The sequence below is a fragment of the Hemiscyllium ocellatum genome, chromosome 28 (genome assembly GCF_020745735.1).
Source record: "Hemiscyllium ocellatum isolate sHemOce1 chromosome 28, sHemOce1.pat.X.cur, whole genome shotgun sequence".
Taxonomy (NCBI): domain Eukaryota; kingdom Metazoa; phylum Chordata; class Chondrichthyes; order Orectolobiformes; family Hemiscylliidae; genus Hemiscyllium; species Hemiscyllium ocellatum.
Window position 1 is genome coordinate 20881802 of NC_083428.1, and position 21763 is coordinate 20903564.

Below are 21763 nucleotides of genomic sequence, written 5' to 3' on the forward strand. Positions count from 1 at the left end.
TGGTTACTCATTCAACTTTGGACAGGCTTAAAATCAGTTAGAATTGGATTATGTTGAAAGATCTGATGTAAAGTCATCAGTGTGAACAGCAGTTATTTGCTTCATTGATGTTGTTGGCAGGCAAATGTTTACAGCATTTCTTCTTATAATTTCAAATTTCCACCATCTCAAGAATTCTGCTTTGGTGCAACTGAAATTTTCTTTTGATTCACGAAACATTCAGCAGTGATACATCTAATCAGTAAAGGATAATTTTAAAATTACCATTCCATACAGAAGGTCTAAAGCACGGAGTCGTATAGATTCGTCTTTGTCATCCAGGCATTGTAAAATAAGATCCTTGTGGGATTGTACAGACTTCGGGTGAGTCTTCAAAATTTTTGACATGGCCAGCAAACCCAGGTATTTCACTGCAAGACAGTTCAGAATCTTTGACTATTGGACAGAATAATTACCACATAAACCAGATACTTAGGGAAAAACTATTGTCACCTATAAAGACATTTTGAAACTTAAGTTCAGAAATTGGAAGCTATTTCTAAAAGTATTAGATTTCTGTTAAAGCAGTGGTTCTCTAACTGTGGTCGATGAAATAATCTTTCTAGCTGGCTTCAAACAAAAAGGTACTTTTCCATTAGTTGTGCTTCTGCAAACGATCAACCAACTGACCTACTTAAATTGTAGGGTGGGGAAAACAGATGGGCATAATGTATGTGACCCATTTTGGAAATGGAGTATGGAAAATTCATCAATCTTAAATTACACAAGTCATATGTGTTGACTAATTAAAATTTTGACTAATGTACAAACAATCTTTGATATTTGTGTGTTGTCTTTCTGCAGAAAATAAAGACCAATAAAACCAGAAAATGTTATGATGCACTTGCATCATCCAACAAAGGAGATCACAAAAATGGAACGGGAGGTTTTGAGAATGGCTTACAAAGACTGCTTCAAAAAAAAAAGATTGTTCACAGCAAAACATCCCATCTTGCAAGAAAAGTCCAGCTTGTGTCAACACCAAATTAGTAATGACTGTTGCACAACTAAGATTTGATTTTGGTGATGCTTGGGAAATGCATAATTTCAGCAGTCTTTGCAGATCAGTTGCGGGAAACGATGACAAGCATTCAAGAGTAACATACTTAAAAGATCCCAAAATAGAAATAAAATTTAATGGCACCATGTAAATACCCACTTACAGTTTTGGTCAGAATCTTCAATAAGTATTCGCAATTTCTGTACACAGAGCTGAAAGGAAACATAAATGTCAAGTTTAAAGTAAAGTAATGAGTGGTGTACCATCAATAATTTAGAACCATCAATGCAGAAAAACAAAAAAAATTAATTTTACTACGAGGCATAGAATTCAATAAATAGGTCATTATGTTTGAGAACCATAGATAGAAATCAAGTAACAAGTCCTTAAGGATTACCAAAGAACCTGAATATTTAAACACTAACAACATGATTCCAATATAAATATCACTGAAAGGGCTAATCAAATTAATTTATTGAATGGGTCTAAAATTTAAATTTAAACTCCATCTTCAAAGCCCCAAGTTGAAAAGCAGTGGAGGGAATAAGCCCAAATTCAAAATCACACAGAACAATATATTTGTTTTAAGAATTACATACATGCACATATAGGATAATAGTCTAAGCCATACAGCACATATACAAAATAATGTATTTTAGCAGAGCTCCTCTTTGCTTGATAGCAAGTGTTACCTGGATGCTCGCACTGTGATTCGGCATTCCAGTAGATAGAGAGATGAGAACTAGAGAAAATAAAACAGGAGTCTGAATCTAGCAACAATTTGTTTCCCACAAAAGCACTGAATTCAATAGTGCAGTGAAATAGATTTTATACATCAAAGCTTTAGACATCAAAGAAACAATGATCCAAAATAACTGACATTAATCTTTAAATGTTACTGTGTTAATGTCACAATTCAAAAGTGCAAAAATTTGAATTATGAACCTTAAGGGGTCAAGAAGCCTCACAAAAATTTCATCTTGCAGTTGATACAATGACAGAACACTTTCAATTTTCATAAACCGAGCTGACAACCGATAACTCTATCTTTAGACATTGTGACCAAATAGCACAAAAAGAGGCAGTTCCAAAATTTGATCCTTGCTGAATCCTCAAGTGATGGTACAAGTAGAAAGAGAAGCTACTTGTGGAGATGCTCTATCTCCAATTAGCTGATAGTCAGACTGAAGACAACTCCCTGGAGTTGGATAATGGGGGAAATTAGTTGCAGGAGAGTGGTATTGTTTACACAAGTTTCAGATGACAGAGGGATTGAGAGAATAAAGAAGAGTAATGTACTCATGGTCATAAGTACAAAATATTGTGGACATTTTTTGTGACTTGGATTCAAATGTCTTCAGTGCTGTGGAACTGGCTAAAGTTCATGCAATAGGTATATGTGTGATATTACAAGAATAATAAACATGAACTTTTGAAGTGGTAAAATGGCAATCAAGAATTTGGGAGACAAAACCATTGGAAACAGGTTACAGGAAAACAAATTGTTTTCCGCAGTTTACTGCGGTCCGAACATATTATAGGGAAACTCCCGGAATCCGAGACTAAGCTGCCAGGAAGGTAAATTTCTCATTTAAATGAATGGGTTTGCTTCTATGTGCAGTGTCGGGCTTCCGCGGTAGGTTGAGGAACACAGCCCCCGCAGGTATTGGGGAACTACTGTATTTCAAAAAGGCAGATATTTTGGGTTGATTCGTCAGGAACAATGGTTCAGAAAAGGTGCAAAAGTCCAAGGAGATAGGATCCTGTGTTAACTGACAGAAGTCAACATATTTAATGAAGGAATGCAATCGAGAGAGCAGGTTTACTAGAAACAAAGACATTTTCAAAGTTTGTGAAACGACACGACCAGCTACCCTTAGTAACCACACACACAGATGATAAGCAACGTGAACTCGACTGGGACAACACTACTGTTATAGGACAAGCCAAACAGAACAGCCAGGGAATTCCTAGAGGCATGGCACTCATCCACAGATTCAATCAATAAGCACATCGTCTTGGACCCAATATACCAGCTATTGCAACAGACAGCTGGAACTGACAACCAGAAGCGGCAGATTCAAACCACTACAAATGCCGGAGGAAAGATCACAGAAGCGCTTCACAGGAGGTTCCCAAGCACTGAGGATGTCACCTAGACAGGGGACGAAATGTCTGCAACACAAATTCCCAGCTCGGCAAACATTTTGTGGGAACCATTCAAGTGGCATGTCTTGTGAATTATCCTGACCAGTGCAAGTTGAAAAGCTTGGATAAATTGTCTTTTTAAGCAGTAATGAAGATCTGCAGATCAAATCACGAACAGCAGGTTTCATGGATTAGTAATTATGAAGTTCACAAATGAATACAGTGAAATGAGAGTAATACAAATTCAAAGCTCGGACAGGGAGTTCCTTGGAGATGGTGTGACTTGGTAGGCAAGAGAATAATGGAAATGCAGCAGAGGCAGCTAAATAGACAGTGTCCAACTTATTGCTCACAAACATTGAACTTGCTAGAGTTAAGGGTGGAGGGATCAGAAAATGGGTTTATTACAATAATTCCAAGAGGAAGAAATAATTCATTTTGAATTTCCTAAGAGGTCCGAGTAGCATAATCATGGATGCAGACTAATATGTCAGCCAATCTATGCACCTCAAAGTCTACGAATGGCCCTGAAACAAATCAACAGAAACTATTGGTGGGTGTTGATTGAAGTATAATTGTTGACAAAAAAACTTTCCCAGCTATTCTTCAAAGAATGCTGTTGAAGTCCACCTGAAGAAAGAGCAGAGTTTAGCACCTTATATGAAAGGTAGCATTTCAAATAAGGTTTCTACCACTATCATGATTTAAGAATGCTCAGGTCTACAATTAAAATGTGACAATGAATCTACCTTTCAGTCAAGCAGATGAACAATGAACCAAGCTAACATGAAGTTCTGCAAAATCTCATTTCACTTCTGTTAATGTACACTTTGTAACCACTTAACTAGTAAGAAACCTCCAAAATGGTGAAGTCAAGCAAATTTAAATCTTTGAAATGATTATAGATGTTCAGAAACTTATTGATCATAATTTATTTGCCATAATTTGATTCAATTTACTTGCTTCACAAGTATTTTTGTATTTAGAATAATCTTTTCTAATTTTTATGCCTTTATGAATGTTTAATTCCTTTTATTAAGTATTTTCTAAATTTAGTGTCTCTTCATAATTCATTGTTTTGACGATGACGCGGCAGCTCAACTAACCATCAATTCAAATAATTTTATATATAGACCATTTATCTTTTCAAGTCTGTACACACCAATGACACAGCAGCTAACTCTGAACCAGTTCCATTAACCTGTCGTGGTTCCATATCTATCAAAACCTTGAGATAATAGAAAGCAATATGGTAACTTTAAATTTATTTAAATTGATCAATTATTCTTTCATGAAGTTCTAATTTCCTACTAACAAGTGTGCATCCAATGTTTACATGTTTAATGTCACTCCCAAAGGGACAAATTCTAACTTCTACGCTATACCACCCTAGCGGAACAAATTACTTTATAGACTATTCCCCTCAAAAATGGGGAAAATTCAAATAAATTTTTTTCTTAAAAAAAATCACCCATGAACCTTGCAAATTTAACCCTGGGACTCAGTTATTATTCTAATCAACCTAATTACACTCGTAAGGTAAACATATCTTTCCAAAAGGTTGGCAGCAAGTAGGATCAAACCAAGGCCTTTTTTTTAGCTGAGCATGACTCCTTCACTTGTATTTCAATCAAATGATACAAGTTAACATTTGATTCCAAAAGGCAAATTAAAGGTATGAAATGGCCCCAAAATAAATCATTTATGTAATCCACACCCCTCTTCCCCAATCAACACTAAACAGGTTATGGTTATGGAACAACCATTCACGTTGAAAAACAAAACAATCCACATCAGCAGACAAACAATTTGTTACCTGCAATCACAGTGTTCACACATTCATACAGAAGGGACATAGCGGAGGTGCTGCAATGAAAAGAAAGTATTTTGTTCAGTTAAAAGATTTGCAAGATTTGACATCAGTTGTATTTCATGCAAGTATTACATATTTTTGCAGTACTGTTATGAGTATTTACACTGTAATATCAACTACAAAGCGCTGTCCAAAACCTTTTTCACACGTCATTCAATTTCTCATTGTACACTTTGAAGGCCATACGTCAAGAGACAGTTTGAGACAGCACAATTTTTTTTATGATACAGCAAAATTCTACTTTATCTGGGAAGATGGCCTTGTACAGATTGCATTCAACTGGATTGGCAATCCACCCCTCCAATTTCAGTTTTTCATTCTTCTAGGTGCAGTTCTAAACAGGCCAGATGTTAATCCCCTTCCACTGCCCCAGTGACACTGCTCCCTCCTCAGCTAAACACTCTGCTGTCCCAAATAGCTGCAACTGAAAGAAAATAAACACAATGGGTGGCTATTCAGAGAACACATTTACAAATATTTATAATTGGTAACAAGCCACTGGTTATGCTAAAATTCAATATTTTAATTCTGGCCTCACTGCCTTTTCCTGACCCACCAGATGTATACCTCTTTTTCCCTCCATTCTATGGATACATGGTGAAGTAGATTTAGAAAGCTACTGTTGAAAGGAGTACCATAGATTAGATTAGACTTACAGTGTGGAAACAGGCCCTTCGGCCCAACAAGTCCACACCGACCTGCCGAAGCGCAACCCACCCATACCCCTACATTTACCCCTTACCTAACACTATGGGCAATTTAGCATGGCCAATTCACCTGACCCGCACATCTTTGTGACTGTGGGAGGAAACCGGAGCACCCGGAGGAAACCCACGCAGACACGGGGAGTATGTGCAAACTCCACACAGTCAGTCGCCTGAGTCGGGAATTGAACCCGGGTCTACAGGCGCTGTGAGGCAGCAGTGCTAACCACTGTGCCACCGTGCCGCCACTAGGTTTCATCTTAGAAGAGATGAGCAAGTACTCTTCCTCATGTAAACAGTGATTGTAAATAGACAGATAACAACCCCCTCAAAGATCAGCAAGGTGGCCTTTGTGGGGAGCCACAGAAAATGGGGGAGATACTAAATGAATATTTTACATCAGTATTTACTGTGGAAAAGGATATGGAAAATATAGAATGTAGGGAAATAGATGGTGACATCTTGCAAAATGTCCGGATTACAGAGGAAGTGCTGGATGTCTTGAAACGGTTAAAAGGTGGATAAATCCCCAGGACCTGATCAGGTGTACCCAAGAACTCTGTGGGAAGCGAGAGAAGTGATTGCTGGGCCTCTTGCTGAGATATTTGTATCATCGATAGTCACTGGTGAGGTGCCAGTAGACTGGAGGTTGGCAAACGTGGTGCCACTGTTTAAGAAGGGTGGTAAAGACAAGCCAGGGAACTATAGACCGGTGAGCCTGACCTCGGTGGTGGGCAAGTTGTTGGAGGGAATCCTGAGGGACAGGACGTACATGTATTTGGAAAGGCAAGGAGTGATTAGGGATAGTCAACATGGCTTCGTGTGTGGAAAATCATGTCTCACAAACTTTGATTGAGTTTTTTGAAGCAGTAACAATGATGATTGATGAGGGCAGAGCAGTAGATGTGATCTATATGGACTTCAAAGGCATGCAACAAGGTTCCCCATGGGAGACTGGGCTTAGCAAGGTTAAATCTCATGGAATACAGGGAGAACTAGACATTTGGATACAGAACTGGCTCAAAGGAAGAAGACAGAGGGTGGTGGTGGAGGGTCGTTTTTCAGACTGGAGGCCTGTGATCAGTGGAGTGCTACAAGGATCGGTGCTAGGTCCTCTACATTTGGTCATTTACATAAATGATTTGGATGCGAGCATAAGAGGTTCAGTTAGTAGGTTTGCAGATGACACCAAAATTGGAAGTGTAGTGGACAGCGAAGAGGGTTACCTCAGATTACAACAGGATCTGGACCAGATGGGCCAATGGGCTGAGAAGTGGCAAATGGAGTTTAATTCAGATAAATATGAGGTGCTGCATTTTGGGAAAGCAAATCTTAGCAGGACTTATACACTTGATGGTAAGGTCCTAGGGACTGTTGCTGAATAGAGATACTTTGGAGTGCAGGTTCATAGCTCCTTGAAAGTGGAGTCACAGGTAGATAGGATAGCTAAGGTGGCGTTTGGGTATGCTTTCCTTTATTGGTCAGAGTATTGAGTACAGGAGTTGGGAGGTCATGTTGCGTATGTACAGGACATTGGTTAGGCCACTGTTGGAATATTGCGTGCAATTCTGGTCTCCTTCCTATCAGAAAGATGTTGTGAAACTTGAAAGGGTTCTGAAAAGATTTACAAGGATGTTGCCAGGGTTGGAGGATTTGAGCTAAAGGGAGAGGCTGAACAGGCTGGGGCTGTTTTGCCTGGAGCGCCGGAGGCGGAGGGGTGACCTTACAGAGGTTTACAAAATTATGAGGGGCATGGATAGGGTAAATAGACAAGGTCTTTTCCCTGGGGTCAGGGAGTCCAGAACTAGAGGACATAGGTTTAGGGTGAGAGGGGAAAGATCTAAAAGAGACCTAATGGGCAACCTTTTCACGCCGAGGGTGGTACGTGTATGGAATGAGCTGCCAGAGGATGCGGTGGAGGCTGGTACAACTGCAACATTTAAGAGGCATTTGGATGGGTATATGAATAGGAAGGGTTGGGAGGAATATGGGCCGGGTTCTGGCGGATGGGACGAGATTGGGTTGGGGTATCTGGTCGGCATGGACAGGTTGAACCAATGGATCTGTTTCCATACTGTACATCTCTATGACTAATACACCTTTCCAGACATAAATAGATGACATTTTACATTAAATCCTAAATGTTACAACAGTGAAAGCAGCAATGACTAATCATGACACACAAAAAACATACGTCTTTGCTAGCCATACTGGATATGAAACTGATTCAGGAAACCTAGATACTAGAAACAGATTTGCTGCTATCACAATAGGAACAATTCTAAAATTAAGAACCAGTAATTATCTGATGGCAAGAGGAAGGTGAATAAAGTTAGGTTAATAAAGATGAAGTTGAAATGCCAAACAACAAATATGCAAGTTGATTTATAATAAACATACTTCAAGTACAACATTTGAAAATATTAAATATGGAGCTTTACCAAAAAAAGGCAATTCAAATCAGAAAAGGCTGACTGTCCAAGAGTAGTGGAATGCTTTGTGCAAATCTTATCAAGTGAAACATCTGTACAGTACAACATTATTTAATTGGTTTTCCAAAACCATATGAGCACTTTAATTTTTTTGGATATGTAGCGCACTTCAACAATTTTGTCAAATTCAGGCTGCACTATCCTTTCAGGTCCTAATTCCTTTTGTAAATCTTAAGTTATCTTATTGTTACAGTGTTACTTTAAAATTTAGCACTCACACACTAATAGTGGGGAAGTGAGGAATAATGGTAGTGGTATTATCGCTCGACATCCAATAACTCAACTAACATTCTAGGAGCTGGGTTCAATCAACCATGGCAGATGGTGGAATTTTAATTTAATAATAATCTGGAATCAATGACCATGAAAACATTGTCGGAAAAACCTATCTGGATCACTAATGCCCTTTAGGGAAAGGGATCGGTCATCTTGGCATGGTCTGGCCTACAATAAAATCCAGACCCACAGCAATGCAGCTGATTGGCAATAAATGCTGGCCGAACCAGAGATGCTCACATCACAAGTATGAATTTAAAAATTCTGATGTTGAGAAATAATGTACACCTGTTAACAGGTACATCAGTTTAAAGTTCATTGTTAACCTGAAGCAAGATCAGCAAATATACCAAACAAAACAACTTTCATCTCAGCACAATCAGACTTATCTGCGCACAGTCAGTGGATGAAATACAACTACTCACCTGTGTATTAAATTAGTCAGTGGCTCAATGAGTTTCTTTCCCAGCCGTGGCTCAAGTGGGGTAAGGGCTCCAAACTGAAATAAAAAGTCGTTGTCACACAATATGACAAGCTCACTTCAATTACTAAGACATAAAACGTATGAACTATCTCTTAAGACATAGGAGCAGAAATAGACAATTTTTCCATCAAGTCTACTCTGACAATCCTCAAATCCACTATCCTGTCTTGTCCCCATCAACTACAATCTCCTTACTCTAAGGGACTTATTTCTACTATGACCTCACCCTTCCATTTTAAATACTTAGAGTCATAAAGCTGTATAGCATGGAAACAGACTCTTCGGTCCAACCCATCCATGCCAACCAGATACCCGGCCCATATCCCTCCAAACCCTTCCTATTCATATACCCATCCAGATGCCTTTTAAATATTGCAATTGTACCAGCCTCCTTCACATCCTCTGGCAGCTCATTCCATACACGTACCACCTTTGTGTGAAAATGTTGCCCCTTAGATCTCTTTCATATCTTTCCCTAAACCTATGCCCTCTACTTTTGGACAGAAGCCAATCAAAACAGTCAGGGCAGGCAGGGACAAAGTAGGATTAATAAATTAAACTGCATTTATTTCAATGCAAGGGGCCTAATAGGGAAGGCAGATGAACTCAGGACATGGTTTGGAACATGGGACTGGGATATCATAGCAACTACGAAAACATGTCTCAGGGATGAGTAGGACTGGCAGCTTAATGTTCCAGGATACAAATGCGACAGGAAGGATAGAAAGTGGGGGGGGGGGGGGGGGGGGGGGGGGGGGGGGAAAAAGAGTGGCATTTTTGATAAGGGATAGCATTACAGCTGTGCTGTAGGAGATATTCCCGGAAATACATCCAGGGAAGTTATTTGGGTGGAACTGAGAAATAAGAAACGGATGATCACCTTATTGGGATTGTATTATAGACCCCTCCAATAGTCAGAGGGAAATTGAGAAACAAACTTGCAAGATGATCTCAGCCATCTGTAAGAATAATAGGGTGGTTATGGAAGGGGATTTTAACTTTCCAAACATCTACTAGAGAAGGTGCAAAACTTGACCTACTCTTGGGAAATAAGGCAGGGCAGGTGACTGAGGTGTCAGTGGGGGAGCACTTTGGGGCCAGTGACCATAATTCTATTCGTTTTAAAATCATGATGGAACAGCATAGGCCAGATCTAAAAGTTGAAGTTCTAAATTGAAGAAAGGCCGATTTTGACAGTATTAGGCAAGAACTTTCAAAAGCTGATTGAAAATCTCAGAAATGAGATAACAAGAATCCAGAGAAAGTATATTCCTGTCAGGGTGAAAGGAAAGGCTGGTAGGTATAGGGAAAGCTGGATGACTAAAGAATGAGGGTTTGGTTAAGAAAAAGAAGGAAGCATATGTCAGGTATAGACAGGATAGATCGAGTGAATCCTTAGAAGAGTATAAAGGAAGTAGGAGTATACTTAAGAGGGAAATCAGGAGGGCAAAAAGGGGACATGAGATAACGTTGGCAAATAGAATTAACGAGAATCAAAAGGGTTTTTACAAATATATTAAGGGCAAAAGGGTAACTAAGGAGAGAATAGGGCCCCTCAAAGATCAGCAAGGCAGCCTTTGTGTGGAGCAGATCAGGCAGCATCCAAGGAGCAGGAGAATCGATGTTTCGGGCATGAGCTCTTCTTCAGGAATGAGGAGTGTGTGCCAAGCAGGCTATAATAAAGAGTAGGGAGGAGGGACTTGGGGGAGGGACGTTAGAAATGCGATAGGTGGAAGGAGGTTAAGGTGAGGGTGATAGGCTGGAGTGGGGGTGGGGGTGGGGGCGGAGAGGTCAGGAAGAAGATTGCAGGTTAGGAAGGTGGTGCCGAGTTTGAGGGTGGGATTGAGACAAGGTGGGGGGAGGGGAAATGAGGAAACTGGAGAAATCTGAGTTCATCCCTTGTGGTTGGAGGGTTCCTAGGCAGAAGATGAGGTGCTCTTCCTCCAGCCATCGTGTTACTACGGTCTGGCAATGGAGGAGTCCAAGGACCTGCATGTCCTTGGTGGAGCGGGAGAGGGGAGTTTAAGTGTTGAGCCACGGGGTGGTTGGGTTGGTTGGTTGGTCCAGGTGTTCCAGAGGTGTTCTCGGAAATGTTCCGCAAGTAGGCAGCCTTCTCCCCAATATAGATGAGGCCACATTGGGTGCAGCGGATGCAGTAAATGGTGTGTGTGGAGATGCAGTTTGTGGCAGATACGGAAGGATCCCTTGGGGTCTTGGATGGAAATAAGGGGAAGGTGTGGGCGCAAGTTTTGCATTTCTTGCAGTTGCAGGGGAAGGTGCTGGGAGTGGAGGTTGGGTTGGTGGGGGGTGTGGACCTGACACAGGGTCACGGAGGGAGTGGTCTTTTCGGAACGCTGATAGGGGAGGGGAGGGATATATACCCCTGGTGGTGGGGTCCGTTTGGAGGTGGCGAAAAGACCACTCCCAGGGAGAGGCTCAACAGGCTGGGGCTGTTTTCCTTGGAGCGTTGGAGGTTGAGGGGTGACCTTATAGAGGTTTACAAAATTATGAGGGGCACGGAGAGGATAAATAGACAAAGTCTTTTCCCTGGGATTGGGAAGTCCAAAACTAGAGGGCATAGGTTTAGGGTGAGAGAGGAAAGATGTAAAAGACGCCTAAGGGGCAACATTTTTCACACAAAGGGTGGTAAGTGTATGGAATAAGCTGCCAGAAGTAGTGGTGGAGGCTGGTACAATTGCAACATTTAAGAGGCATTTGGATGGGTACATGAATAGCAAGAGTTTGGAGGGATATGGGCGGGGTGCTCGCAGGTGGGACGAGATTAGGTTGGGATATCTGGTCGGCGTGGACAGGTTGGACCCAAGGGTCTGTTTCCATGCTGTACATCTCTATGACTCTACGACTCAATAGCAGCAACTTTGGGCAGGGTTCTGTAGGTGATTCCCACCAGGGTTGTCTTCTTTTTTTTGCCCAAATGGATTCTGCAATATCTGATCCAAGGTAATTTTTGGAAACTTACACATACCATCTCCTACTAACAAAGCTACTCCACCAATATTAACTTCCTGCTGGTTCTTTCAACAAGTCACAAATAGCTGACCAATTAGTTCCCATCTTTGATGGCGTTACAATCATATCTCCATCACAGCTGTACGATCATAGTCATCAACTTGTATTCTTTCCATTAATGCATCTAGTTTGTTGCTAATATTCCACACATTTATGTTAAGAGGTATTAATCTTGTCTTTAATCATCTTTTCATTCTTTGACTCCATTTGCTGCAGTTTTTCAATGTTTTTACTCTGAGTACTGCAATGCCTATAGATGCTTTTGTTTCATAAGTTTACAGTTCCCTTCTCCCAACACCTCCCTTGCCAATTAGTTTAAAGCTCTCTCAGCCAAATTTATATGGCAAATAAAAACCAGACAAATTAAAAATCTAATATAGCATTAAGCATGGTTTCAAACATCACATGATCTGCAGGTACATTGTTTATCTTGATATTTTGTTGTGGAACCAAAGAAACATTATTTAATACAGTCCCTAAATTATTGCATGCAAAGTATTTTCAATTTGTAAATTTAGCTGTGACTGCTGAAGGAATTGGAAGTATAACATACGTCCTTCAGCATTATATTCTACTTGCTCTGCAGAAACCCATTTTCTGGAGTTTTGATAAGCTAATATTTTGACCAATGCCATCAAGTTCTCTCCAGGTGAGAAATATTACCAAATTTATTTTTCTATGTAAGGCACCTATCCATGAGCTGCATAAAAAGCAGTTTTGTACCTCAGCATTCCAATTTGACACAAGTCCCTCTGCCTCCTTCTTCAGAGCTCCCAATCCTCTTTCCAAATTCCCCAACAAGCTCCTTGAAATCAATATGATAACACTCTATTTCAACCCAAAAAACCCATTAGCAACTGCCGATTGTTTTTATCTCCACACTCAATAGTGTTAAATGTTAAAATCTGGATAGGAAAATATTTTCAAAAGCATAGCATTTTTCTTTTTCTTGAGAAGTTAGTCCTAACAACACAGAATTATTCTAGTCAAAGCCCTGTTTCCTTGAATCCAAAGTTGAATCAAATGCTCAAGTTCCACTTTGATAAATGACAACTGTCTTATTGCAAGCAGTTGAATAAATAGGAAATACAATCAAATTTCCTGAAGCAACCATGTTTTCAACATTACAACAGCAATAACACTTCAAAAGATGTATTGACTGGAAAGCACAATAAGGTATTCAGTCATCATGGAAGGCAGATGAAAAGTAAGGCTTTCTCAGAGGTTTACTCAATCTATGCTTGGTATTTAAACTCCGAGACATAGCCTCTGTGTATTCTCCTAGGCTCTGGAACTTGTCTCAAACTTGCATTATCCCATGATACTAGATTAACTACACCTTGCATTTAGCCAAATTGCATTATCTTAACCAATATTTCCAGAAGTTTCAGCACCAATCAATATTGATGTCAATTTTATGAAATTTTAATCAGTAAAACTAAAAAGGTAACCTCCAAACTATGGAAGTAGTAACATATTACTCGAATAGAATAATTTCTGCTGCACTTAATTCTAATATTTTAATAAGTGCAGCACACAAACTGACTCATGTTAACAATAGATTAATACTCGATATTACACAGAACTGATAATCTGAGGATCGGTTAGCTCAGTTGGCTGGACAGCAGGTTTGCAACAGAGTCATGTCAACAACATGGATTCAATACACACAATGGTGCAAGTTATCATAAAAGAGAAGTCTCCATCTCAACTTCTTCCTTCAGGTGGTGATCCTCAGGTCAAACGATCACCAGTTGTCTCTCCCTAATGAGGGCACAGCTCCATGGTCTACTCAGACTACACAGACTTAATCTTTAGATGACAATTTGTTTGCAAACTGAATACAGTGGTCGTAAGCCATGTTTATATATTTGTCGTGGATCAAATCCACCACTTAAAGCTTCCAATATAGGGTCAAACACTCATGATTCATCACAACAAACAAACAGTACTTTGCTTCCTATGAGAAAAGCTCCATGAATAATTAACACTTTTCCTGATTTTCTATAACTGACTGCCCAACAAGTTTCTTTTTCTCTAATAACAGTTAATTGAGTCTTACTAGTTTGATGATTTTAATGAGGACCCAGTTGTTAGTTGAAGAAGTCATTAGCTTGAAGAACAACGGAGCAAGGGAAAGATAATTCTTCGGATTGCGACGGGCAAGCTCACAGATAACATTCACGGCAGCAGACTGGACACCTATGAGACAGGAAGAGCTAACAGTCAGCATTGAATGATCTGGATCCGCTTTCATGTTCCTTCTTGGAAAAAGTTCTAGCCCTGGGCTTGCTCAGCAGTTTGTGGCCTTGTACAGCACTCTTTTCTGAATTTAAAACTAAAATACTTAAATATCTCAAAATGTTGAAACTGTAAATGAGATATGAAAACAATGCAAAATTCCATATGCAAATTACCATTTGTGAATACCATAAGCATTGTCTAATTGGGAATACATTACTGTTCTCATCTAAAAGTAGAGTTTGAGAACATGTTTTTAGCCAAGAACTGGAGGAACTTGTGTACAAGTAATACACTTCCTGTTCTTATTAAAGGCTAATGTGGGAACTAAAGTAAAATCAGTACATTCCTGATGACATATACTCAAATTTGCCTTCTCTAGCATTTTAATGAAGTAGCAATTAATTTAATTGAATTCTTATCTATTATTTGAAGAAATGATAAGTTCTCTAGTTCAGTTGTACAGCCATGGAGTTCTTTATTTATACAACACATAACACCACATGATGGGAAAGTCTTAATAACTTCCGATGCGTTGCTTGGTATTTGCTTGCCATGAAAAAGATAACTCACCAGAATCAGGATCCTCCAGCTTTTCTTTAAGGCGAGGGAAGGCAGGTCGCAGGGATTCTGGGTATTTGAGAAATACCTTGTACATAATAAGCACAGCTTTCTTTCTAATGTAAGGCTTTGTATGAGACATCTGTGGACCAGAAATCAAGTATATTGTTAATGAATAATCTAAGTAGCGATCCAACAAGGAATTTCTATAAAGCACAAACAAGTGCCAAATCCAAAGCACTCACCAGTGTCATAATGTCATTTGCCAAATCCCGGGCAAGATCTGGGGTAACAAAACATGATAAACCAGTCAAAGCAACTCCAGTATCATACTGGTTTGGGCTGCTGAGGTCCTGCGAATGTTGTAAAATTTTCAATTAGGATTAATAATACGATATGATCAAATGAAGACAAAGGGATAATTTTGCACCACAACTTAGAATTGCTTTGAATTGAAAAGTATTGGAAACATCTCTCAAGTTACCTTACGAATCTGATTGGTTGTCAACATGATTACATCAGTCCCTTCATAAAAGCACTGAGAGGCAGTCAGATACCCTATCCTCTGCAATAAAGCAAAAATAAGTAACTAGCAATCAAAGATTTCTAAATGAGTATAACTTCTAGTCATGCCCAATATTGAAGTAAACAATTAATTGATGCTGCTTACTAACTTAAATGATTTTAGCACAGAAAATTATTTGCAAGAAAAAAAACTAAATTGAAATGGACTTCCAATGAGAAACAGTGTAGAGTCTAAATTCAAGCCCAGAACAAGATCACAACTTAGAACCTTGCTAAGTCTGACCAAAATGGTTTTCATTTACAGCTTCAAATGAAATTGCACAATTGTAAATTTCCAGCACTTGTATGCATTGAAAAAGGCGGACTGCCAAGTTCTCTCAATCTGGAAGTTGGAAGCAAACTATATTGTCCAACTCGTGGCTAACTAGCAGAAGCCCAGCATTGAACTATTACCAACTGTGGAGATACAGCATGACATGTGGAAACTAATGCATACTGAACTGAAAATTAGGAAGCTGAATTGTCAACAAGCTGAATTCTTCACTTCGGTTCAGAACGATGGAATCCAGGTAAATGGAGTCTCAGATTTGGTCAAAGATTCAAGTTCATCAGGCTACTGTGCATAAATTTGAAATACAAAGCAATAATTGCATTCTTACATTTAACAATTTCTGAAATCTTAAGATGAAGGCTTGTAAACAGACAACGTCTTATAAAAGGTTACGAACTCTTATCACCAGGGCTTACGACAAAAATCACAAAAAGGTCCATTTCACGATTTGTTCCTTGGTAAAGCTCAGCCACTGTAGCCACTCCATGACAGCAGATTCTCAAATCTGTAACATAATTGGGATGTTTCTAACCTTGAGCAATTGCAAGCATCGTTTGCAGATTTACAAGATATTGGTAAATCTCAATCTTGCTCAAGGACGTTCTTAGAATGGAAGCTCAAAAAAAATCAATGAATCCAGGAAGGAAGACCCAAAGCATTGGGATAAGGAAACACTACTGGCAAAGACAAGTTTTGCAACAAAATTTGGTTTCTATCCAGGAGAAGGGAGGATGGGAGAAACAAAGAAACAAAGTTGATGCCTATGTCTTGATCATTACTTAGGGTTTGTTATCATGCAAAATCCAAGAGTGAGAAATGATAGACACGCATATTGCAATGCATCACATTCATACAAATAGCAATCAGGAGTCAGTTACTAGATTCCTTGAGCCTGCTCTGCCATTGAACAAGATCACAGTTGTATGATTATTCCACCACATTGTTGACTGCTTCGATAACACCTCACTGATGTCTTATCAAATATCTTTACCTTGACCTTAAAAAAAAATTCAAAAGAGCAGTGGAAGCAATTTATGGAAGAATGTTCGAAGGACTCATGACCCTCACCACTGCTAGCCACTGTCTAAATTATAGCCATGCCAATATGTAGCTCTGACAGAATGAATGTTCATTTTCCACATTAACCGTTGTTGATGTGACTCCTTATTAAATGAATCCTGAAAATTTACATGGTGCACATAACTTTCTCAAATAATTTCAATAAGTTGACTAAATTTAATATCCCTTTCAAAAAAACTCTGCCTGTTCACCTTGAACTTGTCAAAAGTGCCCTGTAGTATTCTAGTAATACTTTCAAAAATCTTCTCTATGATAGATATTAAGTTAACTGCCCAGTGGTTTGGTCTTCCCTTTTTTGAACGAAGGGGTACACACACATGACTTTTCAATCTTCTAGAAGTGCCCAAAATCTAGGGAAATGTGCGAAATTTAAAGCTACACATTAATTTTAACACAAGGCACTTGCTATAAGACTCAAGGATAAAGTCCATCAGCACTCATAGCTCCACGGAGCTCGGTACCACTTCCCTTATGATCGCCATTTCATAGAGTTACTCAATTCTGTTTATAGCAATTTTTGCAGGTCACTTGCATCTTCTAATATAAACTGTTCAATTCACCTGTTATCTACTTATATCCATTAATTGCCCAGACTCTCATTTTTCTCTAAGGCTCTCATTTTGGTACATGTTTAGAAAAAATATCTGAAGTACCTCTTTCCATATTTCTACTCAACTCTCATGCACTTAAATTGCCCTGCATTAATTTAGCCATTTTTTTTTAAGATTCAGCTCATTATCTGATTTGCCACCCATTGCTTGTGTGGGATCAAAATCATTGCATCACATTAATCCATTCTCCACATCACCATTTTAGGACTTGTTTTGTTCACTCCTTCTCTACTACATCAACTGGATTCTTGATCTCACTCCTTTCCTAAGTGATTTCTTACTTGTCTGTTACATATCAGAATGAAGTTTGAGCTGGACACAGACCAGTTATTATAATCACAAGCCAGTCTCATTACCAAGTACCACCACCTTTCTCACCATCTTCCTTTGACTGATCCTTTTCTTTTACTCCTTTTCTCCCCACCCAATTTTCATCTCCTCCAGCTCTATTTCTCTCTTTACTTTGGTCCTTTTATGGTGAGGCAGAGACTGGACTGCAAGCTGGAAATGTATAAACAGGTCCAGTCAAGGCTGCAGGCATTAGTAAAGCAAAGACAATAGCAGATCAGACCAAAGACAGCAGACACAGCCTAAGGTACCACAATGAATGCTCAATTTCAAGGAAATGCGAAAAAAATACATATTTCATCAAAATTTACAACTGCTAGTATTTGTGAAGTGAATTGCAAGACACAGCTGATGCCAGGAAGATGGGGGAAAAAAAAAAGACAGACAGACTTTATTCATGAAGGCTCAAAAACTTGAAGCTACATATGGTCAAAGTCAGCTTGGCAAGAGAAGAACTAGTATTTAATAGAATGACAACAAGGACATACAATAAGCAAAACTCAAAACCTTGGATGTGCATGGGAAGAGTTTCCATTCTACTGGTTAGTAATACAATTTCACCCAATTCACCTAAGATAGTACAAAAATTCAAGGAATGTCCGATACAAGTTTACCAATGTTTTATAATTTAAAAAACAGCAGATAGGAAGGCAGTTCTGGCCAAAAAATGGCCATGTCTATAATAAAGTAAGTGTGGCACACTTCCCCAATTGTATTTGTGGCCTTTCAAGGAAGCTACATTATTTATTGCATTCACACAAATAGGAATCTTGTGAATACATTTAAATACTGAATCTCTAACTTATGCAAGATTTTCTTTGCTCGTTTGGGGTGGCAAAGTGGCAGATGGCTTTCAATCCAGACAAAATGTGAGGTGATGCATTTAGGCAAGTCTAATTCTAGAGCGAATTATACAGTGAATGGAAGAGCCTTGGGAAAAATTGATGGGCAGAGAGATATGGGAGTGCAGGTCCATTGTACCCTGAAGGTTGCTGCACAGGTGGATAGAGTAGTCAAGAAGGCATATAGTATGTTTGCCTTTGTATGGCAGAGCCTGAGTATAAGAGCTGGCTAGACATGTTAAAATTGTACAAAACAATGGTTCAGCCACGTTTAGAATACTGTGTACAGTCTGGTCGTCATCTTACCAAAAGGATGTGGACACTTTGGAGAGGGCGCAGCGAAGGTTTACAAGGATGTTGTCTGGTATGGAAGGTGCTAGCTATGAAGAGAGGTTGAGTAGGTTAGGTTTATTTTCACTAGAAAAAAAAAGGAGATGGGGGGGGGGGGGGGGGGGGGGGGGGAGATTGAGGTTAACAAAATCATTAAGGGTATAAGACAGGGTGGATAGAGACAACCTTTTCCCAGGGAGAAGGATTCAATAACAAGAGGTCATGCTTTCAAGGTGAGAGGTGGAAAATTTAAGGGTGATACACGTGGCAAGTACTTCACACAGAGGGTGGTGGGCGTTTGGAACGCATTGCCAGCAGAGGTGGTAGAGGCAGGCACAGTAGATTCATTTAAAATGCGTCTGGCCACATGCACAAGTAGGTGGGGAACAGAGGGTTACAAATGCTTAGGAATTGTCTGACAGGTTTAGACAGTACATTTGGATCGGCTCAGGCTCGAAGGACCGAAGGGCTTGTTCCTGGGCTGTAAATTTTCTTTGTAAAAACCAGTACTTACTGAAATGAGAAGGGCGATTATTTAAAATTTTCAGTCATTTAAAAATTTTGTCACCCATGGGTGGATAGGGTTTTTATTAATGCTTGCGATAAATACCTTCTCAGCTTCAAAAGTAAAACTGCACCAATTTACCACACACTGATCACAGAGAACCCATCTTTGGGATTATACACAAGTTCGAGCAACAAGTTGAACGACAACTTCACCTCCAAAAACTAAAATTTCATTTAAATGCAAGGTGTTCCCACAATGGATTTTTTGAACTAAGCCAAAGATTCTTCTCTCTTGTACCATGAGGCATGAAGACAAAAAATTAAAATTCATTTCTCAGTTCATGAATTGACTATCTGTCATCAGTAAAACTCAAGGTGAATTCCCAGAAAATAAATGTTATGATATTTTAGCAGTTCATACCACTGTTTAAGTGGGAAAGAACAATCTTTCATATTGCCATATTACTGTATCGTTCCTTCATTTATAAGGCCACTGTACAGATAAGAAAACATTCCTACCTTGAACGTAAACTTCGATGAACTCATTACTTCTATAATGTTGAAGGCAGCCCAGCTGATATCATAACCCAGCATCTGCAGCTATTTTGGGGGTGGAAAAACATTTTGAACTGTAACTGTAACAGTACTGATACAGTAAGATGGCATTCAAAACAATTATATGACAACCACTAAGAAAACAGTAAACAAAATCTCTTTTTTTTGGGAAGATTCCACACAATTATTTTTCTATTTGTCTCACAATGATGCACTTAAACCACAAGTTTAGTGTCAGTCTCAACTTTACTAAGTTGAAACTTGTTCCAATACTTTAGGTGTCAAGATCTGAATTCATCAGCTAGCAAAGCAAACTCTAGGTCCCTCCAGGATTTGCTGTTCTATTTCAAATGTCACATTCAAGTCTTTTGATGGTACAAAGCAAAATTCTCAATATTTAATTCAAGTATAAGACAACCGTATCTTCTTTGGTGACATATTGGTACTTAACTAGTACAATATTGGGTTGAGAAAACAACTTCAAATACATATTCTTAACTATTGCACCTAAAGGAGGAACTGATGCAGAACACATCAAAGAGTATCAACCTTAAAAGCCAAACATGAATTCAGAATTTTACCAAAGGGCCTGATTTATGTCAGTTGTATTCAATTTAACTAAATAAACATAGATACTGCCAACATACTGCACAATTTAATTTTATGCATGTTCTTTCAAATTTGCCATATTTTACTTACATATGCAAGCTTGATGACCGCATTGGCCTTGACCGCTATATTATCCTGCTTCAGCTCCTGCTTTATTTCATCAATACATTGTGAAATGTATTTGGCCTGAAAATTAAGAAACATCAAAACATTGAATAGTTAAGCAAAATTATCAGGTAGTGTTTACAAAATTGAAGAGCTACCAGTATGATCTTTCATGCGCAAATTATAAAATAACTCACTTTCATCAGTTAATACCAAGAAACAAAAACATCCACTAAAGCTTGCACAATGCACGTGCCATACAAACAAACATTCCAACTACTTCCCTTGAAAAGAGATGGAGACCAAATGAATACAACTAAAGTACAATATAATAATGGACAACATACAGCAAAAACTGGCGACTGAAATCACTGGCAGATGTTGAACAGTATTGCTAAGGTCATTAGCTAGACCAATTGGTTTTACTGAAAAGCAGACTTCTGCCACTAGCACTAAATTACAGAATGCTCAGCTGACATTCAATACAACGAACAGAAACTTCCTCTGTTTTTATACTGAAAAGGTGGAAACCATTTTCTTCATTGCCTGCTACAAACTCAGCTTCTGTGTCACAGATTCCAATCCTCTTGCTGGAAACCATCCAAGGCCGATTCAGAATGTTGCAACCTTGGGGTTTATACTCAATGCCAAAATGAGCTCCTGACCATATATCCTTGCCATGGCCAGTTTGCCCTCTTCCAGCTTTGGAAGACAGCAAGACTCTTCTTGCTGTTTCAGCTCATTTGTTACTCAACTCTAATTCATACTTTTGTATTTCAACTTGACTATTCCAATGGCCTCCTGGCCGGTTTGCCACATGGTGCATTCCATAAAGCTGAAGTCTCCAAAACGCAGCTGCCTGCGTCCCATGTCTTGGTGTACAAATTTGCTCCATTATTCTACTGTGAAACACTTCAGGACATGGTGTTAAAGCTGCTATTCAAGTACAAATGGCTGTTGCTGTTGCCCGAGACGCAATATTTAAATATTATGAGCCTATGACTATTAGATGTTTGCAGCACAGTTTGCCCATCGAACATGCCATGTTTCATTGTTGAGACAAAAACAAAGG

At 39.1% G+C, this 21763-nt stretch overlaps 1 protein-coding gene across 1 annotated transcript in view; it reads right to left on the reverse strand.

Annotated features, from left to right (window-relative positions):
• ap3d1 (adaptor related protein complex 3 subunit delta 1) overlaps positions 1-21763 on the reverse strand; it is a 93356-nt gene that overhangs the window by 40273 nt on the left and 31320 nt on the right. Inside the window, exons 2-12 of the mRNA XM_060846581.1 lie at positions 20677-20772; positions 19942-20022; positions 15333-15413; positions 15094-15201; positions 14861-14990; positions 14109-14248; positions 8958-9031; positions 5004-5053; positions 1732-1781; positions 1203-1251; positions 265-410 (exon numbers count right to left, since the gene is read on the reverse strand). Of these exons, the coding sequence (XP_060702564.1) occupies positions 265-410; positions 1203-1251; positions 1732-1781; positions 5004-5053; positions 8958-9031; positions 14109-14248; positions 14861-14990; positions 15094-15201; positions 15333-15413; positions 19942-20022; positions 20677-20772 (1005 nt within the window). The remainder of the gene's footprint in view (positions 1-264; positions 411-1202; positions 1252-1731; positions 1782-5003; positions 5054-8957; positions 9032-14108; positions 14249-14860; positions 14991-15093; positions 15202-15332; positions 15414-19941; positions 20023-20676; positions 20773-21763) is intronic.